The 15,654-nt window shown below is 35.3% G+C and overlaps 1 protein-coding gene across 1 annotated transcript in view; it reads left to right on the top strand.

The window, feature by feature from the left end:
• SPAG16 (sperm associated antigen 16) overlaps positions 1 to 15,654 on the top strand; it is an 868,000-nt gene that overhangs the window by 596,090 nt on the left and 256,256 nt on the right. The window contains exon 15 of the mRNA XM_082395857.1: positions 1,265 to 1,330. Within this exon, the coding sequence (XP_082251983.1) occupies positions 1,265 to 1,330 (66 nt within the window). The remainder of the gene's footprint in view (positions 1 to 1,264; positions 1,331 to 15,654) is intronic.

Below are 15,654 nucleotides of genomic sequence, written 5' to 3'. Positions count from 1 at the left end.
CAAACTCCCACATTGAGATTTGTTCTAGCTTTTCTTCTTCCTGGAATGCTTTTCCTCCAGATGTCTGCTTGCCTAACTCCCTTACTGCCTCAGTCTTGGTTCAAACCCTGCTTTCTGAGCGTGGTCAAACTCCATCACTCTACTTGATAATTGGATTTACCCTTAGCCCTTCAATCCCAGGACTCATGACACCCCTTACCCTACCTGACTTTTCTTCTTTCCACAATATTTACTATCTTCTAACACACTTTGTACCTTTTTAAAATATTTCTTATCTTCTAACACACTTTGTACCTTTGTACTTTCCCTCTCCCCCTGGAATGTAAGGTCAGTGAAGACAAGGTTCTTTGTTTTATTCACTGACATATTCTAAGAACCTAGAATTGTGCTGAACATATATTAATTGCTCAAAGATATTTGTTAAATGAATAATACACTGTTGAATGAAATCTGAATTTCGACCCATAACAAGAATCTACAAACAACATTCCAGATATAACTTTCTCTGTTCCCTGGTTCTTCTATGGGATTTGAGTTACTTCCCTAAGATAGGTAAGAATGCTTTTTGAACATCACTGTCGAAATGAAAGGTCCCACATTTAAATTCTTTTTGTAATGTGTTATGGGTCCATTTTTCTTAAAATTATTTAAACTAAAACTTGGAAATTTTGTGGTTAAATTGAATTTTAGTTTTAGCTATTGTTTGGAAAAGATGATCTGAATGGGCAAAGTATGGTTTTCACAAAACAAATGCTTATTTTCTGTTAAAAATACTACTGGGCACATTTGTAACATTTTTTTTATACTTGTAATGATATTAATACCAAACTGTGAAAGTTTATGAATTAAAATGTGATCTTGTGATTGAAAAGGAGAAAGAACCCCACACCCTCAGCAGTGGGGAAAATGTAGTGAAAACAAGGGCTTTCTCTAAGGGCTTCACTACTTGGCACCATGGCTTGAAAGCTATGTTAATTGCAGAATAGAATCAGTTAGAGTTCACCACCGGCTCAGTGGTATAAAAGTGAGGACCCTGGAATTTCAGTGTAGATACTGACGCTGTTGGCACATGCACCAGCACAGCCCTGTCTGATTCTGAATGGTAGCTGACAGCAAAAGCTAGCCTTTTCTCCCATGAGTATGTATTAGTTTTATTTATGGACTTAAACATTACTTTGAAACAAATAAGATCTGTTATCTTTCCTTTTCTTTTCACATATTAAATTGAATTTATTTGATTTGTATTTCTGCTTTGTTTTCTCAGGGTAAATGTGAGCAGTCCCTCTATGGTCACATGCATTCCATCAATGATGCCACCTTCACTCCTAGGGTGAGTTCAGTTCTCCCAATAAATTATTTTACTGCTTCACATATACAAATTCATTTTAATGAAACGAAGTTCCAGAGAAAACTGGCACATTAACAGGGTGAGAGAACAAATTTGAGAATTAATTATAACAGTGAAAAAAATATATATGTAGTATAGGGTTACAGAAGTTTAAAACACACACACTATACAGTGGTAGAAACAAGGAGGAAATCTCCTATTGTACTTAACTCCACTTAACCACATTTTTAAAAAGCTTTTTGTCTAATGTGGGCTTCAAGAAAGTAAGTGGGATATCAACTTGTAAATTTTAAAGTAAAAATCATAAAATAATGAAAATGCTTGAAAGGAAACCTATAAAAAATGTTAAAGAAATAGGGGCTTTCTTCAGGTTAGAATAGAACAACCTTGATTTGACAGTTCTTCAGTTCCTCATGGACAGGTTTCACATATGTCTTTCTTTATGTAAACTGATGACATAGCATAAATATTTATCTGCAGTTTGAGATATGTAGATATCAGGATGATTTCACCAGTGATGAAGATTGTTAAACATGGCTTTGAGTTTCTGTGCCAATTGGGGTTGTCTCTAAAAGAGTTCAGATAGTAATCTTGGAAGGATGATTTAAGTTTGTTCCTTCTCAGATGAAAGCAATTTGACTAGATAGATGACCTCTCAAGTCCCTTTAAACTCTATGATTTAATTATAGCTAACATTTTAATTTGGCTCTAAGTTCCCAGGAGAGTATAAGTCTTAATTCCATACTCCTCTTTCTTTTCCAATTAGCTAAAAAAGAAATCTGATAGATCACCTACGTCTAACTTCAAAATGACAGCTTAGTCAAAACTCTATTACTATCATGCTGTTATTCTTTCAGAGAGAGAAAAATATTCACTAAAAATCATTTCTACTAAAGGAATGTTGTTTACCTCAACTGAAATTGTGCTGGTGTCGTCAGCCCTGGAATGTTCATGATTGGCTCAACTAAAATTAAATTCTAACAAATTTGTCTTAGTAAGGAATTTCCATTTGATTGACTCTATTGAGCCAATATATTATGGATTAGTTCTAAATACCAAGTAAGATTTTATTTCTAGCAGAGTATAGAACCATTTAAGCACTATGGACCCACATGATAGAATATTTATGCTAAAAAATCTATTAAGTGGCTTAGAGCTTCACATACCCTAGGAAAATTAAATAGAAGCTAAAATGAAGTAAACTAATATTTTGTAAGTCAGGCATTTATTTTGGTAAGCAATATCATAGCTGAAAAAGACGTACCATTTAACATCCTAAATAGTAAAATTAATAAATATGGAAATAGCCAAATTAGACTTACTCAGTCAGCAATCAAGGGACACATACGTTAATTATGTATATTTCAAAAGCAGGATAATGAATATGAGGTCCAGGTGTCCAATATCAAAGTGGCTAACCCGTTTTTGCTTACACACTTTGTTCATACCAAAGGGACTATTACAACACTATTCCAAATCAATATCCCAAAGCCTCATTGAATTTTTCCATTAATTTATCTCATCTTCACTGGAAATAGTTAATAAACTATTAAGGAAGTGATGTTTTGTTATGATGAATGACACTCTTAAGTAAAATTTTCCATCACTCATGTCAACTGTTTTGAAAACTGTCGTATTTCACGTACCTGGTAGGGAATGTCAAGAGGGAGGAGGCAGCAGTAACTGAAAGACTTCCAGGATGTCTCAAGGACATGGCATCATGACACAGTACACATTCAAACATCAGGCAAAGTTGTGGTCATAAATGCATTATGCGGTACATACATGGCAGGCAGAGATTTGAATTATTTAGTATTAGCTCTGCTAATTGTCTGATGCCTTAGGGATATGCATTCAAGTTACATTACCAGTTAAAAATGCGTTCAGCTGTTTACATAAACACAATTTTAGGAAAAGTCTACAATTTTACATTTGTAAGCAGAAATAAAAAATGTAAAACTCAGTGTTATCCAGCTAGCAACCAAGAATCATGGAAACAAATATACAATATACAGTATATATATATGGTTCTGTAAAGCTGTATAAATTGAATTTTATTTCTATGTTATAATATTAGGGCTCTGATGTCTTCATCTCTGACCGATTTTTCTGTTGGAGATACACATTTATTTAAAACCTCTTTTTAAAGTAATCTGTTAATGAAACACTTTAAGGACCTATGAAAGCTTTTTATTAGGTCAATTTTGTAAAGCAAAACCAAAATATTTTTTAAAAGTTGACAGTAATTGCTGGAATAATATTAATAGACACATAAAATTCAATGTAAGTAAAAGATTTTTTTAAACTATGTAAAAATACATAGCAAGAAAATGAGCAGGGTATTCCTATCAGAGGGAGTCTCCCCGGCCTTCAGTTTTCCAGGAAATTGACCCATAGTCTGACTAGGGTAGGGATTCCATCAAGCCTTCTAGAAACTCTTTCTGGTCCTCTTCTAGAGTGATGTTATGGTGGGGTGGTTGTCCTTATCTCTCTGTGGACATTCCCAGCTGTTCTGAGAGACACATAGTCAGGATGCCTATGCTGTGCCGGCCTGGTGAGGCCAGGTGAACACTATAAATCAACTTTTAGAATACCAGTGCGTCTTTCCTTGGGAATATTTACCTCCATTTCACACATTCAAGCTGGGAATTTAGTGTCAATTCATTAGTTATTAAACGAAATTGAAAGGCTGTGTAGAATCAAAGAAACTACTAGTAGTTCTAGAGGTCTAACCAGCTCATGAAAGGAAACTTCAGACCTACCTCGAGTACTATTCTCACTTCTTTTAATTGACCTGTTGTTTTATTCAAATACTGTTATATTGATTATTTTAATGTAGAGGTGTATATCTTTATTGCAACTAATTATATAAAATATGGATATTTTGATTTTGAAGTGAATGATATAATATATAGCCTTAATAGAAGACTAGTCAAATTCTAACTTGTTTCCCACCTGTATAATTCCATGGAAACTGTAACTGCCGTGAATATGGTGAAAGAGAGTGAAGTCTATCAGTTTTATCTTTACAGCGGTTGGGAGTTTTAAACAAATAAGAGGGAAAGGGGTTTAATAGTAATTTGTAGAAAAGTAGATACCCCCTCTGTTGGCCTTGAGTCATGTGGAGGGCAAGAGAAATAATTTCCTGTTTTAGAGAACCTGAAGAAGAGTGTAACTATGAGAAGTAATTCAGGCCAAGGAGGTGAAGGAAGTGTTTGGAACAGAGAGTGGCATTACAGAGGAATTGTTTGATCACGTATATGGGTCATTAGAGGATGGAGCAGAAGGGTGTGTGAGAGAGAGGAAGGGTAATGGGATAAGATTAAGGGACAAACACAGCTCTCTGAAGATGAGAATCTATGTAATAAGGGAAAACATGCTGGCCTGGACACCTATCAATAACAGAAATAAGTATAACAATCACATTCTGCATGTCAAAATGACCATAGAATCAAAATGACTATATCAAAATGAAAAATCAAAAAGCCAAATACTCATAAAATATGATAGTATAGAAAAAAGATTAAGTCCACTCTGCATTTCCTAGCCCTAGGAAATGCAGAGTGGACTTACCCTGAGCTTCCTATCCACAGGTATAGGAGGTTATGGATTCAAGTTGTCTGATTAAGAGTTGCCCCAGGAAGTGTGGGCTAGGTCAGCTTTAGTTCAAAAGTCATTGTGGGCAGATTGGACTTTCAGAATTAAGTCATGGATCATGGATCAAATGAGATATTTTAAAATCAAAATGTGCCATAACCCCACTGAAGTCCTAAGGTAGATTCACTGCTGTGCTTCACTACTGGAAGCTCCCGGTCACTCTCCCTCATTCTTTGAAGGCTAGAGTTCCTGAATCACCGTCTTTCCCTACACATATGGCCCATGCAGCACTCTGATCACCTTCTTGTTGACCACTTTTCCTCCAACACTTCTTTATCCTCAGTCGCATACTCCCAAAGTCAAACTGCGAGCACTTTGTCATTAACTGTAAATGCATCACTTCCAAAATCTCAATTTCAAGCATTGCTTTTCTAAAGATACGTGTCTTCCAGCTCTAAGTAAAGCCAGTACAATATTTCCACTTCATTGAGAGCTCTAATCAGCTAAAATCTTACTCAGCATCTTATCACCTTTCTGCCTTCACTTACCATTTTATCCCAGCCTGGGTTCCTCAGTTGTCATTCTGGCAATTCCACCACAAAGGACTTTGGTTCAATTTGACCTCATTTTTTCTGCAATGCTTAACTGGCAAATCTACATTCTTTGGCCTATACTGGGACAGACTAAAAAACACTGGAGGAAACTATACAAACAAACTGGTTTTTTTCTTTAAATGAACTTTAAATTTCCCTTTCCTTGTTTCATTATGTATTATTTGAGTTCAGAGGTATGTATATCTATATCTATATCTATATATCCATAATTTCTTTGACTTTTGAGTGGTGGTATTATTTCTGCATTATATCTTATTCCTCCATGTTGCCCAGAAGTCTCCCATATCATTTTCTCCTCAACCATTCAAATATGAGCTCCAAGTCAACAACTCCCCTGAAACTCTCTGATTTCCATATTGTTTCATCTAATGACCATTTCTCCATTATTATTAAACTTTACTTTTCATAGTTACTTTTAAAACCTTCTTCTTGAATCCTGAGAAGTAAAATCTCACTGCTTTTTAAACTATTGTTCTGGATCCTTCTCTACTGCCTGACTCCCAAATACTAAACTGTATCAAGACTCAATCTTAAATCTTATTCTCTAGCAGGTTCTCTTCTTGCATCATCTCACTCAAACCTGTGGCCTTTAATTTCATCTGCATGTGATGATTTCTAGGTAAATCCCACTCTGTACTTCAGACTCACTGTTAGCTATTTTGCATCTCAGCCTAAATATCTGTATCTCATTTTAATATGCTAAAAATGAAACTATTGCTTTCCCTTTCTCCTAACTCGTTCCTTTCCCCATCTTTTCATTAGTCATTGTGACCCTGTTAATCCCAATGCAGAAGCAGAAGGATCAGTCATGGTTCACAATTGTCTTGGGGCTTTCTGTCTGTTCACTTTTTTAAAAAAATCTCTCTACACTGGAAAGCAGTAAAAAGGAATGAGAAAAAGGACATTTTAAATCTTGTTTGGCTCAATAGCTCCAGCATCTAGTATAGCTTATTTTGCATACTTAATATTAAAAAATGTGATGAATAAATGCAGAGTTTTAGACAAATGAAAGCACAAGGATTTCATTACAGCATTGTATCATTGCATCTTATTTATTTCAACTTTACTGGCTTTCAAAGTCCTGTGGATATTGAACTGCAAGACACAAACTCATTTATTGATAATTCTCACAATAGATTAGTTGCTCCTTAGAAAGCTTCTATAAATCATAGTGTTCCATAACTTTGGAGCACTGGAAAATTACCCAATTGCAGTTATACTTGTCTCCTAGTACATTTTAGATCCTGGCTTTGCCATTCACAAGATGTATAATCTTTTTTTTTTTCTCATTAATTTTTTTTCCAAACTGATGCAAAATATTTATTCCAAGTTAGTTATTTTATGCAGTAGTTTTCCCCCTCAACAGACTTGTGATGACCACATCTTCTAAATCTGTAAATAATGTTATCGAAATAATCTTAATCTTTGATATCTCACAAAAATGTATATTTTACAATCCACCATGAATATCAAGGCTGCAAGAATAACACATTTCCTATATCCAAATATTTCACAGCTGTACCCAGAAAGAAAAAAAAAAAAAAAAGGGAAAAAACCATATATGCTGGGTTAAGGGCTAACGTTACCCGAGCAGCCAGAAGTAAAATAAAGTATCCAAATTATTAGCATTAATATAATACAATTATAACTTCAGTAGTCACTTTGTCATTGACAGTGATTGCTTGAGCACAGGACTGAGTGCCCCAAGGGCTGGTAGTAGAAGCTGCTGCTGCAGACCAGTGTCTCCTCCTCCCTGCCCTGCCAGCTCCCACATGTGTATCGCCCCATATATACCGTGTGTATGTGTGTGTATAGTTGCTTTACAGTGTTGTGTTAGTTTCTGGTGTACAGCAAAGTGGATCATCTATATGTCTATATATATCCCCTCTTTTTTGGATTTCCTTCCCATTTAGGTCACCACAGAGCACTGAGTAAAGTTCCCTGTGCTATACAGTAGTTTCACATTAGTTATCTATTTTATACATAGTGGTGAATCATCCGACTCCCCCCCCACCACCCCTGGTATCCATACGTCCATTCTCTACGTCTGGGTCTCTGTTTCTGCTTTGCAAATAAGTTCATCTGTATCATTTTTCTAGATTCCACATATAAGCAATATTATACCATATTTGTTTTTCTCTTTCTGACTTACTTCACTCTGTATGATCATCTCTAGGTCCATACGCGTCTCTGCAATTTGCACAATTTCATTCCTTTTTATGGCTGAGAAGATGTATAATCTTGAGTAAATCATTTAGTTCTTTTGTAAAAATGAATGATATAAAGAACAGTGAATATTAGATAATACATATAATGTGTTTAACATAGTACCTGGCAAATCGAAAATGCTATTACTATCACTTCTACTCCTACCACTCCTACTGTTACTATCATTATTATTATTACTACTACAACTATTATTCTTGGAGCTAATATTTCTTTCTAGCCATTTGTGTTCAAATAAGTAGACATAAATAAAAGAACAACCACACACAAATATATGACTTTCTTCTATCCTATAATTTAATTTTATTTAATATAATATAAATGTTATAAAGCTGCAGTATATATTTCATACTTTAACAAAAATAAGAAAATGAAATTCTAAAACTATTCTAAATAAGAAATTATGGAATTGTATTAAACTTGAGCTAAATTCCACTAAAAAAAAAATGGGCATAAACCTCCATAGGAGTATTTTGTCCATTTCATATCATAGTATACCATTTAATAATTAGGCAATTAAGAGTTTTAAATGTGATCTGGAATAGATTAATTGCTTTTCCCAAGTTACTAGTATGTGGATATAAATGCATTAATTATCTTTTTAAAAAATCATGAAAAAGTAAATACTGCAATTGCCTACCTAAAAAGTTATCCTCACTCCATTTTAGCAAAGGAAGCTCAATTTCTGATATTCTGAATTTTGTTTATTTTTAACCAATCTCAAACAGAAAGTGCTTAGTATCCATCTTTGGCCATTTTATATAAAGAAATACAAATAACATTTAGGTCATGCAGCCATTGATCTTCTGAAGGACAAATGATGTCAGGCAGTACTTACACACCAAAAGAATTTAATTTTGTTTACTTCTTTAGCAATACAACTTGATGTCAACTACCATTTAGCTGGGCCAATAATATTGATATTTGATGTCAGTTCTTATTCATTACTGCACCTAGATGATGCATAAGTCAAAACTTTTAGATATATGGTGAAAAACACTGAAGCAGGTTCTATCTGGGGAAACTGGAGACAACAGCAGAACAGAAAATTAAAGCATGTGGAACATGACATTTTCATTTTATATAATATTTGATTTCAATAATTCCTACATATTAAAAATTAACTTCATATCTTTTAAACTAATGCCATAGTATATATTCTTAAACTAAATCTTTTAGAAAGTAACCTTCTTGCCCTAACATTTTGTGAAGAAAAAATAATTTTTGATAGAAAAATGTGACACAAACAAAAGTGAAGGATAAAAAGTTTGTGTAAGCAGATATTCAGAGATTAATTAGAGAATATTTTTAAGTGTAATAAATTGATAGAGGTTCTTTAGTTCTACTTTGTTTTGTTCTCAGAAATTTAACACTGCATATGACAAAGAAGAAACAATACATTTAAGATATTACCCTGTCGCCAAAGTTTAACCTTCAATAACTTCTCTAGTTGGATAGAGGTGATTTCTGCATTTGTAGTTTTCTTGATGGTTCCAAGAAAATTAGAAACAACATGATCATGCCATATTTCTTGACTTCTTCTTTGACTATGAAAGTGATAATTTTTTTTTTTAATTGTTTTTTTTTAAATTTTATTTATTTATTTATTTATGGCTGTGTTGATAATTTGTGTGTATGTGTATATCTATATATCTATATATATACATATATAGATATTCTTTAGAGGACTTAAAATATTTTGGCATATATAAAAGTTTAATAATGGAATTTCAACGTAGCTCTTTACTGAGCACCTACTATGTCCTGGACACTGCTCTAAATATTAAAGGTTCAGCAATGAACAATACCAAGTTCTATCCTTATGGACCTTATATTGTGGTAAGAACCAGAGACATTAAACAAGTAAACACATGAATAGTCTCATGAATAATAAGTGTTATCTATCCAGAATCAATTAGGGTAAAGAGTCATGAGGTAAGAATTGAAGCTTATAATGAAATGGTCAGAGAAGGACTCTCTGAGAGAATGACATTTAAGAAAACCATGCAATGATTTTAAGGAAAACTCAAGCAAAGGCAACAGCAAAGGCCAAGTTCCTGAGATGGTGGAGGTGTGGCAATGTTAGAAGAACAGGGCGCATGGAGTGGACAAGGATTAGATGAAGCAGGTGGAATATCTTACATCTAATAGATAATCGTTAACTTAGGTCGTTCTTATTGGTTAAATGTGGAATGGTTGAGGCCGTTTTAGAGTAACCTCATAAATGTTTATTTATACAAAAATGCCCTGGCTATGAGAAGCACAATAGATTCTTTTGGCTGAATAATACCTTAATATTTTTTACCCCATCACCCTTGGCATAATTCTTGGTACAGAAAGTAACCAATAAATATTCATTGATTAGGAAATATTAGAAAGCCAACACAGGTCAGAACTCAAGTGGTATTTTAGAGGACATTCTTTGGACAATGTTTGCTGTGATATGATTAAATTTATTTTATCCTATTGATCTTAAAGTATTATTTTAAAATTTATGACACGTTTCAGATTGTCCATGTTTGTTTTGAGCATACAGCTGCCAAAAATTGTTCAAAATATATTTACTACTTTTATAAGAAACAGTGTCACTGCTCAGAGTATTTGGCCATTTAGGCAACTGGTCTTCCAGTACAATGAAGTCTTATTTAAGTGATTTTCACAGTACAAAAATGTTTTAAATAATATCAAAATATCAATATAAAATTATACATTTTTCTCTAGTCATGATTAATTGTAGTCAGTCTAAACTTGCTTGAGATTTAAAAAGTTTGAAAAACTACATGCATGGTAAATAGCATGAGTTTTTCAAGAGCTCATTTTACATATATGAATAATGCCTAATGTATCATACATTATCCCTGAATCACATAATTAGAGCAAAAAGAATTGTCACACCAATTTACTCATAAGCATAATGACAAGAAAATTTAATTATCCCCTTTAATGTGATTTTCTCCACTTAATTTTGTGTTTGGGGGTGAATGTGACCCTATGAATCCATACTTCAAGAAGTAACTGCTATAAAGACGCAGACCTACTAGAGAATGGACTTGAGGACATGGGGAGGGGGAAGGGTAAGCTGGGGCGAAGTGAGAGAGTGGCATGGACATATATACACTACCAAATGTAAAATAGATGGCTAGTGGGAAGCAGCCACATAGCACAAGGAGATCAGCTCGGTGCTTTGTGACCACCTAGAGGGGTGGGATAGGGAGGGTGGGAGGGAGATGCAAGAGGGAGGAGATATGGGGATATATGTATATGTATAGCTGATTCAGTTTGTTATAAAGCAGAAACTAACACACCATTGTAAAGCAATTATACTCCAATAAAGATGTTAGAACTCTTAGTAAGTGCTCTGTAAATATTTGTGGAAATGATTTAGGTGAATAAAAAAATCAAATCTTGTTCTAACAAGGAGAGAGACTGGTTTGACCGGATATTTCGCAGTCTGCGCAAAAGTCAGCTGTTAATGTGGACATCCAGGTTCCAAACCCCTCTCTGACCTCTAGTAACTGTAGCAGAAGACTCATATTTCTCTGATTTTCATTTCCTGCCCTGCCCCCTTCATTACTCTGGGAATATAGAAGGACTGGCGTTCTCCCTTGATGAAGGACAACAGATTAATAAAGTTAAGTGTCTACATCATTTAAATTGCCATCCCTGGTATATTTCAAGCGTAACATCAACTGTGACTAGTTTTTACTCTTCAGGGGGTCCTCTGATCTCCAGTTCCTTATGTAAATTAATGCAAAACTGCTCCAGTAGTATCACGTGCTATTCATTTCAAACTCCAAACGGAATGTGCTATTTCTTGATTTGGCAAATGGAAAGAACAGAGTGGCAGTGTGCTGAGTTACAGGTTAACAGAATATTAGTACAACCTGGGATGAAGAGCGCTGGGAAAGAAAGCATGGTGTTATTCTCAGGTCTGTTGAATCAAAGATTCATTTATATCTATTTTGTTCTCATGTATAAATCTCTCTAAAATGTAAAGTTATAGGAAAATATATTTTATTTCATTTAGGAGGTTTACAAATTATTTTCAACAGATGACTCCATACCTCATTAAGGGCTTAGGATCATGTCTTATCCATTTCTGTTTTGCATCTCTCCTGTCCTCTCTCCCTCACCACACTCCATTACCTGGAACTGGGTCATTCTAACACGGAACACTTATCTGGTAAATATTTAATCAATGACTAAATTTTATCAGAGTCCTTAAAAAAAGAAATTTCATCATCTTTTAAAATTATGTACAAATTTCTTTCTTCAACTCATCATAACAAATGAAAGTAGACTAGTGGAGGGATAGAAATGTACTATTCTGGGAAAAGGATGGGTTAGAGCAGCTTGATTAAATGGATCAAAAAGTAGTAAAAGTTTAGCAGTTGACAAACTGGTTTTTAAAAGCATTTGAATGTCCTTTAATTCACAAATTAGAAAACCCATTAGTGTGGGTTTTTTAGGAAGTAAGATTATCAGTGCAGGCTTCATTCAAATGTTAATTAATATGGGCATATGTGCTTTACTTAAAAATGGTTGTTTAGAGAAAATAAGTTCATGGGCAGAGGCAAAGAACTCTCAAGTTATAAGCATTTCAAGAAAATATATGCTCTGTATGTGTGTAGTATGTGTGTGAATTACTCAAGTGACCATATTAATTATACATATATGTGTGATATTATAATTGCTTAAACATTGGATGAGAATTCTATTGGCATGTGTTAGTTAAATTTTAAATTTATTTTCCAGTTTAACAGGGAAAGTGGCAAGAAAATATATAAAACTCTAAGCTCTATTCAGGCTTTTCATTGTCTGGCCATGTTCACTAATGAGCCACGTTCCCCTCCCCCTCCCCCAATATCTCGTATTTTTACCCTCAAATTATGCTAGTTCCAAGGTCACTATGCCAAAATTAAATAATAATGTGCATCAAAATTCAATTTAAAAGCTTTGAATAAAGACCTTCCATCTGATTTACATATGAATTTATTCCTGACTTTCTTCTTGTTTATCTAATGGATTTGAATTCAATCAGATTGAGTTTCTGATGCCAGCTACTGCTTACCGGGTATGTGAATTAGAAATAGCCTCAGAGGATCAAGATGGCAGACATGGAACTCACCTCCCCCAACAAACACATCAAAAATATATCTAGATGTGGAATAATTCTCACCGAAAACCAACTGGAAGCTGGCAGAAGATCTCTTATACAACCAAATCTTCAAGAAAGATTCCCATATAACCAGGTAGAAAGGGAAAAAAAAAAAAGGTATCAAGACAAGACCAGCACACTTGGAAGGTATCTGTGAAGAAGAGAAGGTTGATACGGGCAGGCCCTCACCCTGGGAAGCCCCCTTGCCTGCTGGGAGGTCTGCTGGGACAAGTGGAGGGACTTGAGGGGCCTGGACTCTGCTCAAGAGGAGTGCTATGTGCTGGCTTGCTAGCAGTCAGGACAGAGATACCCCTGCATTGATGGCTGCCACCTTGCTGCACTTCCCAGCCTGAAATGCACACCAACTGGGGACTGCTAGTGTGTGCAACAACTAGACAGTGAATCACAGGAGGATGGGCCCTAAGAGAGGACTCAGTCTAGCTGCACAGAGATAGCCTAGAGGGCCTGGGGTATGGGCACCATCCCCCAGCACCAGCCTAGCACTGGGTCCGGGATGAACACAATGGAGAAAAGGACACAACTTTGGGCTGCTTCTGGGCAAAACCATGGATGCACGGGAGGTGCATAGGTTTACTGTGACCACACGGGCCTCACTTGCTTCAGCACTCACCTCCTTTGGGACAGAGCATGCACTTAAGGACAACAGAGCCTTATTGAACCCAACACTCAGGGCTTCCACTCCAACAACTGGAGAGCAGACCTCAGCTTCTGACAGGGCTTTCAGCCATGGAACAAAGAGGAGGCCCCACCCAACATCCAGTGCAGGCTCTGGACACCACAACACCAATCACACCCACCAGCAAGGGACTAATGGCCATCACACACTGAGGAAGGATATGGCTGGCATCTATACCAAAAACAGCCCTTACACCAAAAATATTGGACTTACACAGTCTACACAGGGGTGCTCCCACATAAAAACACCCCTTCAAGACCACAGTAGATAACTGTTTCTCCTAAATTTATAGTGACAGAGAAAGTTAAATAAAATGAAAAAGCAGAGGAACTACTCCCAGTGAAAAGAACAAGAGGAGAAACCAATCAAAATTAGACAACTCAGTTGCGAAGATAAAAACCGATCTAGAAGCAATGAGTAGCAGACTAAATAACACACAAGAATGAGTAAGTGATCTGGAAGATAGAATAATGGAAATCACTCAATCACAACAGCAGACAAAAAGACAAAAAAAAAAGCAATGGGATAATATAAATATGCCATCCTATGCATAACAGGGGCTGCAAAAGGAGAAGAGAGAAAGAAGGGGATCAAAACTGTATTTGAAAAATTATTGTTGAAAACTTCCCAAACCTTAAGAAGGAAACAGATATTCAGGTACAGGGTACACAGAGCATCCCAAACAAGATGAACCCAAACAGACCCACACCAAGACATATCACAATTAAAATGACAAAAGTTAAAGATAAAGAGAAGATTCTAAAGGCAGCAAGACAAAAACGGAGTCAGTTACAAGGGAACCCTCATAAAGATATCAGCTGACTTCTCTACAGAACTGAAGGGAGTGGCGTAATATATTGAAAGTCCTGAAAGGGAAAAACCTGCAACCTAGGATACTCTACTCAGCAAAGGACATTATATAATGATAAAGGGATCAATGCAAGAAGAGGATATTACACTCATTAACATATATGCACCCAATGTAGGAGCACCTAAACATATAAAACTAACCAACAGACATAAAGGTAGAAATTGACAGTAATAAAATAATAGTAGGAGACTTTAATACCCTACTGACAGCAATGGATGGATCTTCCAGACAGAAACTTAATAAGGCAACAGAGATCCTAAATGACACAATAGACTAGTTGGACTTAATTGATATCTACAGGACACTATGTGCCCCCCCACCAAAAAACCAAACAAACAAACAAAAAACAGAATATACCTTCTTTTCAACATTCTCTAGGATAGACCACATATAGGTCACAAAACAAGCCTCAACAAATTTAAGAAGGTAGAAATTATTTCAAACATGTTTTCTGACCACAACAGTATGAAAATAGAACTCAACCACGGGGGGAAGGGGGGCAACGAACACATGGAGACTAAACAGTATTCTCCTAAAAAACCAATGAGTCAATGATAAAAATCAAAAAGGAAATTGGAAAATACCTTGAGACAAACAACAATGAAAGACTTTGCCTTCCAATGCAGGGGGTGCGGGTTTGATCCCTGGTCAGGAAGCTAAGATCCCACGTGCCTCGCAGCCAAAAACCCAAAGCATAAAACTGAAGCAATATTGTAACAAATTCAAGAAAGACTGTAAAAATGATTCAATAAAGACTTTAAAAAGACATCAAAAAAATCTTAAAAACAAAAAAACACAACCTTACAAAATCTATGGGACGCAACAAAAGCATTTCTAAGGGGGAAGTTCATAGTGATACAGGCCTTCCTCAAGAAACAAGAAAAGTCTCAAATAAACAGCCTAACCTACCACCTAAAAGAATTAGAAAAAGAAGAACAAACAAAACCCAAAGTCAGCAGAAGGAAGGAAATAATAAAGATCAGAGAGAAAATAAAATAAAGATCGAAAAAGACAATAGAAAAGATCAATAAAGCTGGTTTTTTGAAAGGATAAACAAAATTGACAAACCTCTGGCCAATATTACCATGAACCTCATAAATTCATTAAACTAATCTTGTTAGGTGCTAGGTATTTTTGTATTCC

This window comes from Balaenoptera borealis (genome assembly GCF_965194805.1).
Source record: "Balaenoptera borealis genome assembly, chromosome: 6".
Lineage (NCBI taxonomy): Eukaryota > Metazoa > Chordata > Mammalia > Artiodactyla > Balaenopteridae > Balaenoptera > Balaenoptera borealis.
Note: the sequence above shows the minus strand (reverse complement) of the source record. Positions and strands in the feature narration are given on the sequence as shown.